This window comes from Centruroides sculpturatus, unplaced genomic scaffold (genome assembly GCF_000671375.1).
Source record: "Centruroides sculpturatus isolate CEXI.00-Female unplaced genomic scaffold, Cexi_2.0 scaffold860, whole genome shotgun sequence".
In the NCBI taxonomy this organism is placed as follows: Eukaryota; Metazoa; Arthropoda; class Arachnida; order Scorpiones; family Buthidae; genus Centruroides; species Centruroides sculpturatus.
This window is the reverse complement of record NW_019385355.1, coordinates 279,932-295,122: the sequence shown is the minus strand read 5'-3', so window position 1 is coordinate 295,122 and position 15,191 is coordinate 279,932. Positions and strand designations below refer to the sequence as shown.

The following is a 15,191-nucleotide window of genomic DNA, read 5'->3' as shown; positions in this document are numbered from 1 at the left end:
ATTTAAATAATTTAGAACCGCTGGGAGAAAAAATCGGCCCGGAGCGGGACTCGAACCCACAACTCCTGCTTACCGTGCAGATGCGTTGCCAGTTACGCTACCCGGACCTCCAGTACGATCTCCTCTTCCAGCGTATAACTATGTAACCATCGACGGTTATTACAATGCCGGCTGGGGACACATTCAGTGCCCACGTCCTACTCCTATACGGCACTCAACCGGCCATCGCAAGCCCCGGCAAGGCGTAATATATCTACAATCATCGCTAAACCCGATGTAATAGCTAATCTCCAAACGTACGCCGTAAATCCATCGGGCTAGTTTTATGGCTAATTACTATATTAATTACATAACGAATTTGGTACTAGAGGTAAGCGTTAGGCGCCATCTCTTATTAATATTAATAATTATAAATAAATTAATTAATTTAAATAATCTGATGAGATCGTACTGGAGGTCCGGGTAGCGTAACTGGCAACGCATCTGCACGGTAAGCAGGAGTTGTGGGTTCGAGTCCCGCTCCGAGCCGTTTTTTTCTCCCAGCGGTTCTAAATTATTTAAATTAATTAATTTATTTATAATTATTAATATTAATAAGAGATGGCGCCTAACGCTTACCTCTAGTACCAAATTCGTTATGTAATTAATATAGTAATTAGCCATAAAACTAGCCCGATGGATTTACGGCGTACGTTTGGAGGTTGTCTGTAGCATATCTTTATTCTTTTAATCATTTGCATATCTCTATCACCTCTTCCAGTCCTTCAATGTGCATGTTTCTACATACATTGTTTCATGATGTTGCAATTTTCCTTTTGAGAAATGTAAATAAAAATATATTAAACCAGAAAACAAAAGAACAATTCTCAAATTACGCTTTTTGTTTTTATTCCAATATTCTTTTTTGCATTACTTGTTAATTAATACAATTTATGTATTTTTTTTTAATACAGTATTTGATATATTAGGAGATGAATATTCAGCTTTATTTCTTCAAAGCTGTACATTTGCCAAAAAAAAAATAACATTTATAAACTTTAAAATGAAAATTACTACTACGTCAAACTAAAATGCAGTTCAGCCTTTATTAGGTTTCATTTATTGTTCTGAAGTAAATTACTTTTATAAAATATAAAAACTTTTAACGTACAAAAATCATTAGAAATAAATAAATAAAATCATCATTATTGTTTTAACAATTTTAAATCAACTGTTGACAACTTAAAGAGGCAAAACATACTCTAAAATAAAGATTCAAGTTTCTTTAAACCTTTAAGGCAAAATATTTTAAACAATAATTCTTCTAAACAATGCATGCTTAAAGAACAAAATCTTTAATCATCTTCATTTCTACATAAACCTAACATTAGAAAACTAAATTTTTTGAAATCAAACTGTATCCCTATATTTCTTATCTAGTATTGTCAGGCATCTTGCATATGAATATATTCATTGCAATATAGCTGTAAGAAATTATGCTCTCTAATAATAAAAAAACATTACAAAATTATCATACATTTCATCATTTTTAAAACCTTTCTATTTGGTTTATTAAACTAATTACAAAAATTTTCCTTGATAAAATAATTAATTGAAGTATGTTAATTTTACCTGTTCCCTCCTTGTCAAATGAGATGTTTGCAATCTTCTTAACAAAGGTACACCATTTCGAGTTTGTCTTTTTAATGTCCAATACCCAAGAAGTCGTTGGAGAAATTGATGTTTTTTGTTCATAGAAACTAATGAAGCAATTTTAGTTAACCTAATTCAATATAAAAAAGTATCAACTTGATTTTGATAGTAACCTTTCTAAATAAAAAAATTTACATAACAACATTCAATATATAATATATCTTAAAATAAAGTTTTTGGTGCCATAGATCAATCTTTACATATATATAACAAAAATAAATTACCCTATTTTATAATGGAAAATATATAGTAGTAACATTATGACTTAGTAAAAGCAAATAAAAATTTACTGTAAGTTAGAATAATTTATCAATAGATATATAAAACAAAATGCAAGTTAGTTATTTTTATTAACTTTCCTGTATTTTAATTTTGCTAAAAATCTGAATAAAAAATATAATTTTTATATACTTTTATGATATTAATACTGAAATACACTAGCAGCACAATGCAATCATGTTGCTAATATATACACTATTGTGTATATATTAGCAACATGATTGCATAGTCTGTATTAAACCCATTTTATGTTTCAATGTTGATTGCACTTGTTTTCATTACAGTTAAATAAGCGTAAGGATCTTTAGAAATCAGTATATGTAATTATCCATAAATTATATAATGTTATTTTTATACTTAACTACCATTCCACTCCCTTTAATGCTCCATGTCTTGTACATACCCACCCTTAAAATAACACAATGCATAACCTCAATCAACCTGTTGAATTGTAATAAAAAGTAATACACATCATGGAATATCGAAAACTACATCAATTTAATAATTACGTACAAAGCTATGACATAAACAGCATGATTCACTATGCAACTCTTTAAAAACAAAAACAAATCATTCTGTTACCCAAGTATTAATTTAAAATATTTACTTAATTTTGATTTAGTTATTTAATTTATCATAACAAGATCATCAAATAAGAAATTAAACATTATATTATATTATAATTCATATGATAAATAGCTCAATTGTCATGTTTAAAAATAAAATCCATGTAACAGAAAAATATTTAAAGATTTCAAACATGAAATTGAATAATTTTATTATTATTCATATTGTAAAAAATATCTACAGATACACAGTAAAAATTAGGATCTAATAATATAATTGTAGAATGTTAAAAGTGATCATAAAAGAATTGATAAAATCAAATATAACAAGATTTTCAATACATATGAATTCAGAAAATTTGTATATATAAATATATATATACACAAATATATATCATCCAGTTTTATTTAAAGTAATTGGGTTATTGGATACATATATATATACAACTCCAATAACCTAATTACAATAGAGTATCGATTATCCAACCCCCGATTAATCGTCACATCGGTTAACCGACTGTTCTAGTCGGCAAATTTCAAATGTTTGCTAGTGATGTGGCGCTACAATATTTGGCTATGTCTTGGCTACTTTAATATAATTTTTGTTAAATTTTTGCATGTTTTAGCTGGCAACACTGGCTCGACCATGAAAGGGAAGCCAGTATTTTTAAACGAGATTTAATTTTCTAATTATAAGTGGTTGTTTGTTTTGTGAGTAATAAAATAATTTAAAAATAATTTTAACAATACAATAGCGATGATTATTATTTTAAAAAAAATTTGTTAGGCCTAACATCAATGAAAATTCAACGCGAAGTAGGTTAACAATATACTAATATACTAATTACATTTAACTAATTAATAGAGATATACTAATATACTATAGCAATAATGTGTTTTTTTCATTCTTTCCGGTTATCCGATTTTTTCAGTTATCCGACCAACCCGAGTTCCCAATTGAGTCGGATAATTGATGCTCTACTGTACTTTGAATGATGATCTACTATATTACTGGGCTATAATAAGGCTAACTTAGCTTCATTATAGACTGATAATTCAGCAGATTGGCAGATAATTCTGGATTTAATTTCAGAAATTTTAATTCTGTTTAATGTCATAACTTTTAAGAAAATAGTATACATTAAGGTCATTTGATATACTGTGACAAAAACTTCTGAAAATTCCACAGTAATTCCTTTTTTCTACACATACAGAAAATAACAATAAACTAAATTCTAATTTAATTAGTAAGGTTTTAATATGTACAATTATATAAAAATATACATATATATACCTATCTGGAGGAATTGTTGGAATAGATACAACAGGAACAGCTGATCTTTTCTCTGCTAGTATTTTTCGAGCTTTGCGCATTTTTTCTCTAGACTTTGCTTTAGCTTTAGCTTTCTTTACATTATCTGTTTTTCCATCACCTTCATCATCAATTTGCTGCAAATTAAAATTTTAATGTAAATCTAAATAAAAATTATAATAGTAGTAAGAAAAAAGAAACAATATATGAAATATAAAATGCTTTCTTAACTTGAACATTTGTTTACTTTAGTTAACATTAAGATTCACACTTAAAACTTAAATAAATACAATAAAATAAAATATAAACATAATACATCTTTCACTTTAATAATTAATATAAGTTATCTATTATACATATATTTTAAGTTCTTATTTACTTCTTTGTGATATTGAATTTATGGGAAATTAAATGCCAATTTACAGTGACTTGCTTAAAACAGTTATAAGAAATTAATTAGATTATAAAAGTGCATTGGTATTAAACCAAACGATCAACTTAATTAATTGGGCTAATTAAGTGCTATTATTAATAACTAACTATTAAGTGATTTGGTACTAGAGGTGTCATCTCTTATTAAATTTAATAATTATAATATTTACTAATTAATTCAGATTATTCTGGAAGAAAAGAATCAGTCCGGAGTGGGACTCTAACCTGCTACTCCCATTTACTGTATGGATACATTGCCAGTTATGCTACCTGGACTCGAGTGATTCTTTGTTTCCAGGCATATTTAATTATTAACATAACTATCAATGATTACATGTTATCTCATGGTTACTCAAATAAACCAAATGGTAATTATTTGGTTTATTCTTAATACATCAGGTTTAGTAATGTTTATATGTGCACTGGTATTACATTGATTCTTTCATTGATATATACAATAATTTGATAAACTATGTGTAAACAGAACATGTCTGTTAAAGTATTAATTACATTGAACAGAAATGCCTGTGCAGCCAGAGTAAAAAGTAAAAACAACAAACATTAAAATGAAAACCCTATTAACAGTTTGGTTATTTTAGCCTACCAATATATTGTTTATTGCAAAACTTAGATGGTACATAATTAAACCCATTTCTGTTGAAAAACATAATTTTCTGTTTACCTGACTAATTTCGTCAGTCAGGTAAACAGAAAATTATGTTTTTCAATAAATAATAGTTGCTGATTTATACCTTCATGAGAAGATAATTCAAGACATTCAAATTTTTTCTAATGTTAACACTAACATATCATTAACAGTCAAATATTTTGAGCTAGCTAGTAACTTTGTATCAATATTAAGAAATATTCCTATTTGAATGCCACCATTCCATTGTTCAGATAAAAAAGGGAATTTGTTGCGGGTAGGGATTGAAGTTAATTTGACCGACCATAGTTACTGATCTAACTGATTTCTGGATGAGAGGATAATCTCTGAAAAGTTTTATTGCATTTGCTCAAACCGTGCTGAAATGTATAAAGAATAAACTAACAAATTTTCTTCTTAATTAAAAACAATACATACTGATGTCAAGATATAACACTAAATACAAAATAAACTGTTCTTATTTCATTCACCTGATGATGACAATGATGAATTAATTAGGTAGAAGTTTACCAAGGTAGTCCCAATGTCACTTAAGATTGTCATCTTGTTTATGGACGTCACTTTCACAAACAAGATGGCAACTGGCGCAGCTACTTACTACATCGGCATTTAAAGAAATAATCTTTCATTCACCATTGAGGTATTTTCTGATTCCTTTTCTCTGATTTATTCGATAAAAAACATGGTTTGGATGATTCTATCATAACTTTGTTCTTTTCCATTATAGAAACCTTTTCTGCATTCTTAACACATGTCTATATTCTTCCTCTTATGATTTTCGGATTTATTTGGCACTTACTTTCAGGACTGAAGGTACAATATCCGGCTCTTTCCAAACTAAAACACGTCTTGCTCCAGGATAAAACTTACTCGTATGCTGAACAGGTCTAACTTTTCTCCTAGTTTTTTTCATTTTGCTCAAAACTATCTCGTCAATTTCGACAACCTTTCCAGCCCATCCAATTTTCGTTCCAATAAAATTAGACAATGAAACAATCATAATGTGTCATATGAAATTCACCCATTCAATAGCTGTTCAACTACTCATGCCCACAGGCAAACAGCTGACGCTCAACATGCATTCTATGCAAACTAGTAGTCCGGGACACCCCCTAGTGGGCGTTTTAGCAGTATTACAAATTCCTATGAGGCATGTTTAATGCACTTAATATACTTTAATTTTATTAAAAAATTAGCTTAACTATTTCAAACCTTATCGTTTTATCGTAGTGGTTCAAATCTATCCGGTTTTTCGTTATTCGCCCCCTAGTGAACATTACAGGCATTCCGTGACAATAATAAATTCCTATTACAAATATACTGAATTATTTATATTGTTATATTGACCAAATAATAATTTATTGGCCAAATGAATAATAATAATTTATTGGCCAAATGAATAATAATAATTTATATTGTTCATTTAAATAATAATTAAAATTGTTAATTTAATTTGAATGTTTTAAATATGGCACACGATAGGGGCGCCTCTAGTGTCCGTTATCAAACGGTTACGGGACGGACGAACACATGTTGAATGGGTTATATATATAGATTAGATGCCAAATAAACAAAAAAGTAGTTTCCCAAAAAATTCTCCCAAATTTATGTTAAAAAATTACTTCAAATGATGAACTGTTCATCTTGCATATGTGACATCTAAAAGGAACAGAATCATGATCCTTTCAATAATTTAATTTACAACCACCATCACATTTCAAACAAACTGCATCTGCAGGTTGCATACCAAACTTTATGGCAAACATACCAACTGATGTATTTCTCTTGTCACAATTAAATTCTAAATATTTTGATATTATAAAATGAAAAAAAAAATCTCTTGAAGCACACTTTTGCCAAAAAAATTGTTGATGTTTTCCAAGCTTTGCCATTACAACAATAAAAGACAAAATATGAATTATAAACTTTGAAAAAAATTATTCGTACAACAATACATAACTTTCTGAACCTAAAAATTTAAATTACTCTTAACATAGTTATAAAATGTTAGGAAATTATTTTAGAACTGAAATGACATTAGAAAACTTGTAAACTAAAGATAGGAACACCTAGATTAACTCTCAAAACACACATGTTGTCGAGATTATGGAAATGCCACTATTGAGACTATCTAGATAAACTTCTACCATTAATTATTAAAAGTGCTTGCAACAAAATTTTGAAAAATGAAAGTGTATCTTGTGATTCAATTGTGAATTTTAACACTACAGACAATTCATTTTGTATTTAATATACATTATGTATACTCTATAATAAAAATATATTTGTAAAAATTATAGAAGATAACAAACCCAGAAAGACTAAAGAGCTTTTCTGTTCTAAGAGCATCAAAAAATCTACGAGTTCATTCTATTTTCTATAAAAAGCTGGATTTTTTAAACTATAACATATATCATCATATGTTATAATTCTTTTCTATCAAAAATTCTAATTTTCACTTAAATCTAGCATTAACACTCAATCTACAGGAAATTATAGTGATTACATTTCCAAGAATTTAATTAAACAAGAAAGTCAGTCCTAAAATTAAGATATCATGTTAAAGATATTATCACTAAAGTAACATAATTTAGATGCCAAAGACAATAACAAAATGATTCCTTCATATCAAATATCAGTCAAATGATAAATGTAAACAAAGTTGTAAATACTGTATTAACTTATCATTATTATTGAATATGAAATTAAAATTTTACCATTGCAATTGTATATCATAATTTATAAATAATTTTATAGCTACAATTAGGCATTATTAGTTTATGATATCATAAAATTATGTATTATGTAGGACTCCCAATCCTTTGTGACCAGAAGCCCTGAAAGGTATTAATTAGTGATTGCATTACCGGTAAATTAGGAAAATTATACCCTGATAAATTTACTGGTAATTAATTTTCTTACTGGGATTTCGGTTAAAAAACCTCTTAATTAACCTGATATTTATTTTCCTAGAATTCCTACAGGAAATACCCTTAGGAAGCAAACTTCCCTTTTGTCTCACCAGATACCATAGAGAGAAAACAGTGCAGGTGGTGATTGGTCATTCTATTTGTAATTTAAGGTTAAACTAAAAGGAATTTTCTAGTCTGTTTATTACTTGATTCCCTGTATTATACTCCAAAAACAGATCTTGTTTTTGGAGTCTAATACAGGAAAATAACCCAGAAAAATTGAACAAATATGTCACACGAAATACCCAATAATGTTAACAAAAAATATAATTTTGAATGGGATTGTAGAAATAATCAAGCACTTATCAGAAAATGAAAATAAATTGCGACATGCTGATGTCACTAAAATTAGTTCAGACTCAGATTCTAGTGAGAGGTGTTCATTGCTTACCACACCATCAAGGTCTCACAATGAGACGAGAACAAAGTGCACAATAGAGAAGTCAAATTTAGCAATGAAAGAGAAATTGTACTTATTCATTAAACATAAAATGAGCATAGGCACTGATAACAGAAATATAAGTAAATTTAAAAGTGTGAAAGATATAGTTAAGAAAGAAATGAATTATTTCTTAAAGAAAAAAATACAAGGAACATACTGTTAGGTATACTAAATACTTAGATTGGACATCAAGCCAACATAAACAATGTATTAACTCAATTAAAGACTTCAGATAGGGAGGTGTTAAAGAAATTAAAATAAACATTTTATTTCTGCAGAAATAAAGTGTTTATTTTAATTTCTTTAACGCCTCCTTATCTGAAGACTTTAATTGAGTTAATACAAGGAATATATCTTAAGAAGGTTTTCAATGCTCTAATAACAGTACATCCAACTAGTATTAATTTTGAGAGCTTTTTCTAATGCAGCTGCCATTTGTACGAAAATTAAGTCTAGATTAGACGACAAGAGCCTAAATTTATTATGTTTTTAATAGCCTCCTTTCAAAGTAAGGAAAAAGATAATTAATTATCAGTATTATTTCAATGTCTGTTATGTCATAATAATTGCTATTACAAGAATGTTGTTTATCTAAAATGATAGAAAACTTGTAAATAAATGGTTGTTTAATAATTCTGTCAGTAATTTGATTTTGTTTTAAATCATTTGTTAATACGAATTTACCAGTAAATTACCAATAAACTAGTAATTCCAAATATAATTACCAATAATGTAATACCCAGTAAATTTGCAATCACCAATATTAATAATCTGACACTTCCTGTAAAGAAAGCAAACAGCTCTATATGGTAATAAATTGCATCTGAAGTAATTGTATGCAAATGATCACATATATGAGGCTAATTTGTGTGGAAAAGACCAAAAAATATGGCCACACATTGGAGAAGAGCACAAATCAGAGTGATCACATAATAGGAATCTATGTCTTATTTAAATCAGTAAAAAATTTTGGGGAATTTTTCTATCAGTCACAAAATAGTGGTAATCACACAAAGGGAAATTTTACTGTATACATAAAATATATGATTCATCTACAGAAATTTCAACTTTGATGCAATTTTCCAAGTTAATTTGCTAATTTATCCATATTTTTTGTTTATTCATTTAAATATCAATTACAGTGGTACCTCGGTATATGTCTGCTTTAGAATACATCCAATTTGGAATACATCCTGTTTGGACGAAACAAATTTTGCTCGATATACGACTTTTGTTCAGTATACGACTTAATTCAATTATACGCACCATCTATGAACAAGTAGCACTATCAGTGTACTACACCAGACTAGATGTTCACAGTGCCATGGTTTATAACTTTGTTAAATTTCTTCTGATTTTAATTTGTAAGTAACATTTTATTATTTTTATTAATCATGAATTGCAAAAAGGCAAATGAAAAGCAACAGAAAACTAAAAAAATTACTAGAATCATAATGGAACTGATAAAAGAGATTGTTGAGAAATATGAAGGTGGCATGCATGTTCGAGATTTTAATTAACTGTTGCATACCGTATTCCGAGAACAATAATATTGACAATCGTGAAAAAGACATTATTAAATCTGCTAATGTTGCGAAAGGGGTTAAATTAATTTCTAAACAGAGATCAAAGACATTGATTATGTTGAGAAATTGCTTTTGCTTTGGATAACTGAAAAACAATGTGCTGGAGACTGCGTATCAGAAGCAATTATTTGCGAGAAAGCTAAAAAGATACGTGCTAATCTCATGAAAAACCAAGCAGGAACTAGCCAGGAAAGCGAGGTGTTTAAAGCCAGCCATTTTTTTTTTGTTTTTTTTTTTACATAAGAACGAATTAATCATTTTTACATTACTTCTTATGGGAAAAGTTGGTTTGGTATACGTCCAATTCGGTATAAGTCCAAATATTAGGAACGGCTTAAGGTCATATACCGAGGTTCCACTTTATATTGTTTTAACATAAATCTAAATAAGTTAATTATATTAAAAGTTATTTGCTTTTATTTACTATTTAAAATCTAGAAACTACTCTTACCATATCAGAATCAGCTGGAGTATGAACATCACAGTATGCAGTTTTCCTTACATATGAATTACCATTATTACCATTTTCTCTTACGGCTTCCATTTTCATATAAAGACCTGCTTGTTGGGCACATGTTACATGGAATGCTAAATGAAAATATTAATTTTAGATAATTATTTTTCATTTTAAATTTTCATAAAAATTAAAATTAATAAACTTTAGTTTTGAAATTTATCATATAATAATACATTAGCACTCTTAATGTAATAAATACTTCAGTTATTTCATAATTATTATATATGCTGAATATATAATAATTATGAATTAATTATTAGATATGCTGAATTTCTGGAATAATTATAAAATTATTATTCCAGATATTCGGCATCAGAGGACCACCACTGCTCTTGCCATCTATGCCTCTGACCCAGAAGTAGGATTGATGTTCAATCAAGCAAGGGTCATCTACACTATGCAACATGTACACCATCTTAGATGGCTAGAAGTTATTTACATTTGCATGGCTACAGTCAAGGATGGTAATTGCATTAACCATAAGGATGAAATCACTCTATCTACGGCCTGGAGGTGCACTTGGACAAGAACTTACATTAAACTCAGATAATACAGCACATGCCTGAGTGACATTATCAACATCTAAGCGATTGAGTTCCAACTGATGTTCCAATTCAATCTAATTTGAATTGCATTTGTTCAGAAGTTATGTTACCTGAAGAAGAACCTGTGAGTTTGAAAATGTTTGTAACAGTTGGTTTAGTAACAGACGCACACCAGTAACAGGCTCACTGGTACATTATTTTAATTTACTCTGGTGTAGTAACATTGTTATTTAATTATTACACAGACAAGCATCAAATTTTTTGGGACATTTTAATTTATTAGTTTTTCGTTTTCATTGAATAAACACGTTAATCTCTATATATAAAAATGTAAATATTCGTTTGTTCAAAATCTTAAATCTCTGAAAGTTGAAACTGATTGCTTTGAAATTTTGAAACAACGTTGCATTCGAATACATGTTTTTATATTATACAGATGTCAAAATCCCCCTGCAGGGAAGAGGGACAGGATTAAGGCTTACCGTGAAGAACTTGGCTTCTATTATAATACAGGGTGTTTATAAATGAATGGTGTAGTTTTTAAAATTAATAATAAATCTATTTATTACCTGATAGGCAAACCTTACAGCATAAACAGCAGCAACTGTCCAAGTTTTTTATGCATTAATCACAATCCTTCAATATGTGCACCCATGGCCACACAACACACATCTACATGGTAATCAAATTCTTCCCTATACAGTGTAGCATGTTCTCTGTGATGGTCTGCAGTGCATGACAAGCGAAAAGCGAGTAGCACATAAAAAACTTGGACAGTTATGCTACTTATGATGTAAGGTTTGCCCATAAAAGGTAATAAGTAGATTTATTATTAATTTTTAAAACTGCACCATTCATTTATAAATACACTGTATTTTAGATGCAGTTTTTTGCGTTTTTGATTGTGTTTTAATAGGGTTCGTCAAGAGAATGTACACTAAGAAGGGATTTTTCAAAATTCCCCCTGCGGGGAGTGTTATACATTTATAATAGATACATTTTGAGCCAAACAACGTGTGGCCAGGTACAGCTGGTATCAATAATAAAATATTCAGCCAAAAAATTCATTTAAAATAATCAAACAACATTTTCCATAACATCATCAAATTTTTATAACTGGCTATAGAATTTACTGTAGGCTTTTCAAAACATATAGAATCTTGAAATTAAAAAATGAAGAAATGAAGATTACAATACCATAAATATCATTTCTAAATTTATTTCAAATTATAAACAATTTAGATTTATCCAAGAATGTACACAGGTGTTGTAGCAAGTTTGTAATTTATCTTTGTTGAGTACTTCCAGACTAATATTAAATAGTTTTTACATCTGCAATATATTGAGATCATTTAGCTACTAAGGATGTTACATAACCTTATTTTATTCACATGCAAAAAAAGTGTTTTTAACCTTCCCAACACTAACAATTTATACTTTTTTCTTTACACTTACATATATCTTGAAAATATATAAATTATAATTACAAACCATCTAAAGTAAAAAAATTATTAAATTGCTTATTTTCAGGGATCCATTTCAATAATAATCAAATATCATCCATCCAACTGAATAACTTGATCTAGCAACTATCAATAATTTTGTATTATAGAATTATGATTTTTTCCTTTTTCTCTAAATCTTTGGAATTTCTCCAATAATTTATTAACATGGATTGTATGTACATTATTAACATTATTCAATCAAATAGTCCCCATTGTAAGAAATTTAAATTTAAATCAATAAACATTATTATTATTATTATTGTTGTTGTTATGTTTTGTGAGTTATACTCGGTTCACACCAGTGGCTATGTACTATGCCGGACCAAAGTCAAGGCATAGCAACCAAAACAAAACTAAAATTAAATAAGTGTGTNCAGAGAATTATTATTATAATTATTATTATTATTATTATTGAATTATTCGATAATGATAATATTATTATTTACCAAAAGTTTTATTTTAACAACATAACTAATATAATTGATTTCATAAACTTTTAAGAGTCTTTCAATTACACTTAAGGTACAAATCATTTAGTTAACTTGAAGAAAACAGTTCACTAAAGTTTCCTAAGAGTTTTCTTTTTTAAAATTTCTTCAGATTTTCAAAACATGTTATTTATCAATTCAAAACTAACTATTAATTGTTTTTTTTTCTATTTACTTTACAGGTAAACTAAAAATTTTAAGAAATTAAAGATTAAAATAAAAATTTGTAATAATATTATACATCATACATTACAAATGTATAATGTTTCAGTTTGAATAATATTTAATGAACTGGAAAAAATATGTAACAATTAAAAGTTTGATGTTTCTGAAGACAAAAAGAATGTTTCAAAAAATGTTATGAAAATAAACTAACATGATAATGAGCTGTGGCTGTGGTTAACAGGATCAATGGACCCTCTCAAAAATAAAAAAATGTTTGTGCACATTACTTCCACGTATTTCTTGTGAAATAATTTTCTTTTGAGACACTATCACAGTTCCTCCCTTGGCACCCTGTCAAAGTGTGAGAATACGGGCGAGGGTCAGAGCAATAATCGTCAAATTGGCAAAGCTCGCTTACTTTATCACTGGATGGCTTTAAGAGGGCAAAGAGTCAAGTGGGAGGTGCAATGCACTGAACGTTTTCGGCGACTTCTTAATCAGCCTTCATGAGGAAAAGTCTGATTAAGGAATGGCTGAAAGCATTCGAATAGTAAATTTGGTGTTTTTGCTGGAAATTTGACATTTAGGTGAGAGTCTATATATATTGTTCCACTTTATGGTTTTGGTTTTTTATAAGTTCTTTTTTTAACATGATAATAAAATAATTAGTGGCTTATTGAGGTTAGTAGTAGTAGCCATTCAATATGGGCTGCACTGACAATCTGCCACAAAAGTAATAAAGTTTTACTACACTGACCTTGAAAGATTACACCTTTCTCTCAAATTTCACAAAAAGCAGATGTTAATTGTGTAAGCTGAGATAATTTGCAAATTTCTGAAATTTGATATATTTATTTTTCTAATCATATTTTTAATTTATTTAATTTAAAATATAGACCTCGAGTTTAGTAGTAGCTTGCCCCTGTACATCATACTTTTCCTTTAACAATAAAGTAGTGCCAGTCATCTATTAACAGCTTTCAGGAGAAGTTTTGAATTGAAATAACATGATTTCCAGTTGGTACTGGAAGTCCTTATAGTTAACTGGGGTCTCCTGCCCCTAAGGTTTTTATATCTGGTCTCATCTTTCATCTATCTAACTCTGTTCTCGAGATTAAGAAAAGACAGATGGACAAACGGAAGTGGAAATTTATAGGTCTAAAATTTTTTCAAATTGCAGCCCAAAAAGCACTTTTGGCATTCCATGAGTATTTTACATTGCTAGAAAAAAGACAAAATGCAGAAATTAAACATATAATCATAGGTTTTGATGTAATGCTGTTTCACAATTTTAGAATAAAAACTGGCATCTATGAGATGCCACATGACCTAACTCATTTCATTTATTTTGTGCACCATCTAAAGAGGAATCTATAACCTCACATAAATCACATTCTGGAATTCCCTGGGATAAACAAGTATGCCAATTTTTACCACACAGAAATATCTGATTTCTTGATCTTCCCCAGATTGACCAACATGCTGGACAATCTGCAAAAATTGGGTCTATGACACAGGCTACATTATTTGGGATTATGTAGGATGTTAGGAAACATATCCCATTATCCCCATTATTTTTTTTATGCTCAACTTATGATAGCAGTCCTGAAATAGAACTCTGTGTAAGTTAGAAATCTATCTGTATAATTTGACAAGCTGTTTTAAAGTTTGGTTCAGAGAGCACAGATGTTATCTTCCAACATTAATAAAGTGAGAAACGAAATGAATAACAGCCAGCCGCTGATCATAGCATCTTAAATAATGATCTATGTTAAATTGCAAACAAAATATAGAGATAAGCTGGTTAGATAAATAAGCCAGAAACTGAAAGAATCACAATAATTTAGAAATCATTCTTCCAAATATAAAATTCCCTATCATTAAAACAAAAATAAATAAACAACTTTATATATATATGAAGGAGATAAAATTAACATCATTAAAATGTGATCCCTCAATTTTCCTTGTGCTAAGGTAGCAAACTTGAGAAACAATAAAAATCTAAATAAAGCATCTGCAGATT

General features: G+C 28.7%; 1 protein-coding gene across 1 annotated transcript in view; it reads right to left on the bottom strand.

The window, feature by feature from the left end:
* The window catches only part of LOC111638030 (peregrin-like), a gene marked incomplete at its 3' end in the record, with an annotated part of 161,357 nt that overhangs the window by 86,743 nt on the left and 59,423 nt on the right, over positions 1–15,191 (bottom strand). The window contains exons 5-7 of the mRNA XM_023383654.1: positions 10,400–10,536; positions 3,832–3,986; positions 1,612–1,762 (exon numbers count right to left, since the gene is read on the bottom strand). Of these exons, the coding sequence (XP_023239422.1) occupies positions 1,612–1,762; positions 3,832–3,986; positions 10,400–10,536 (443 nt within the window). The remainder of the gene's footprint in view (positions 1–1,611; positions 1,763–3,831; positions 3,987–10,399; positions 10,537–15,191) is intronic.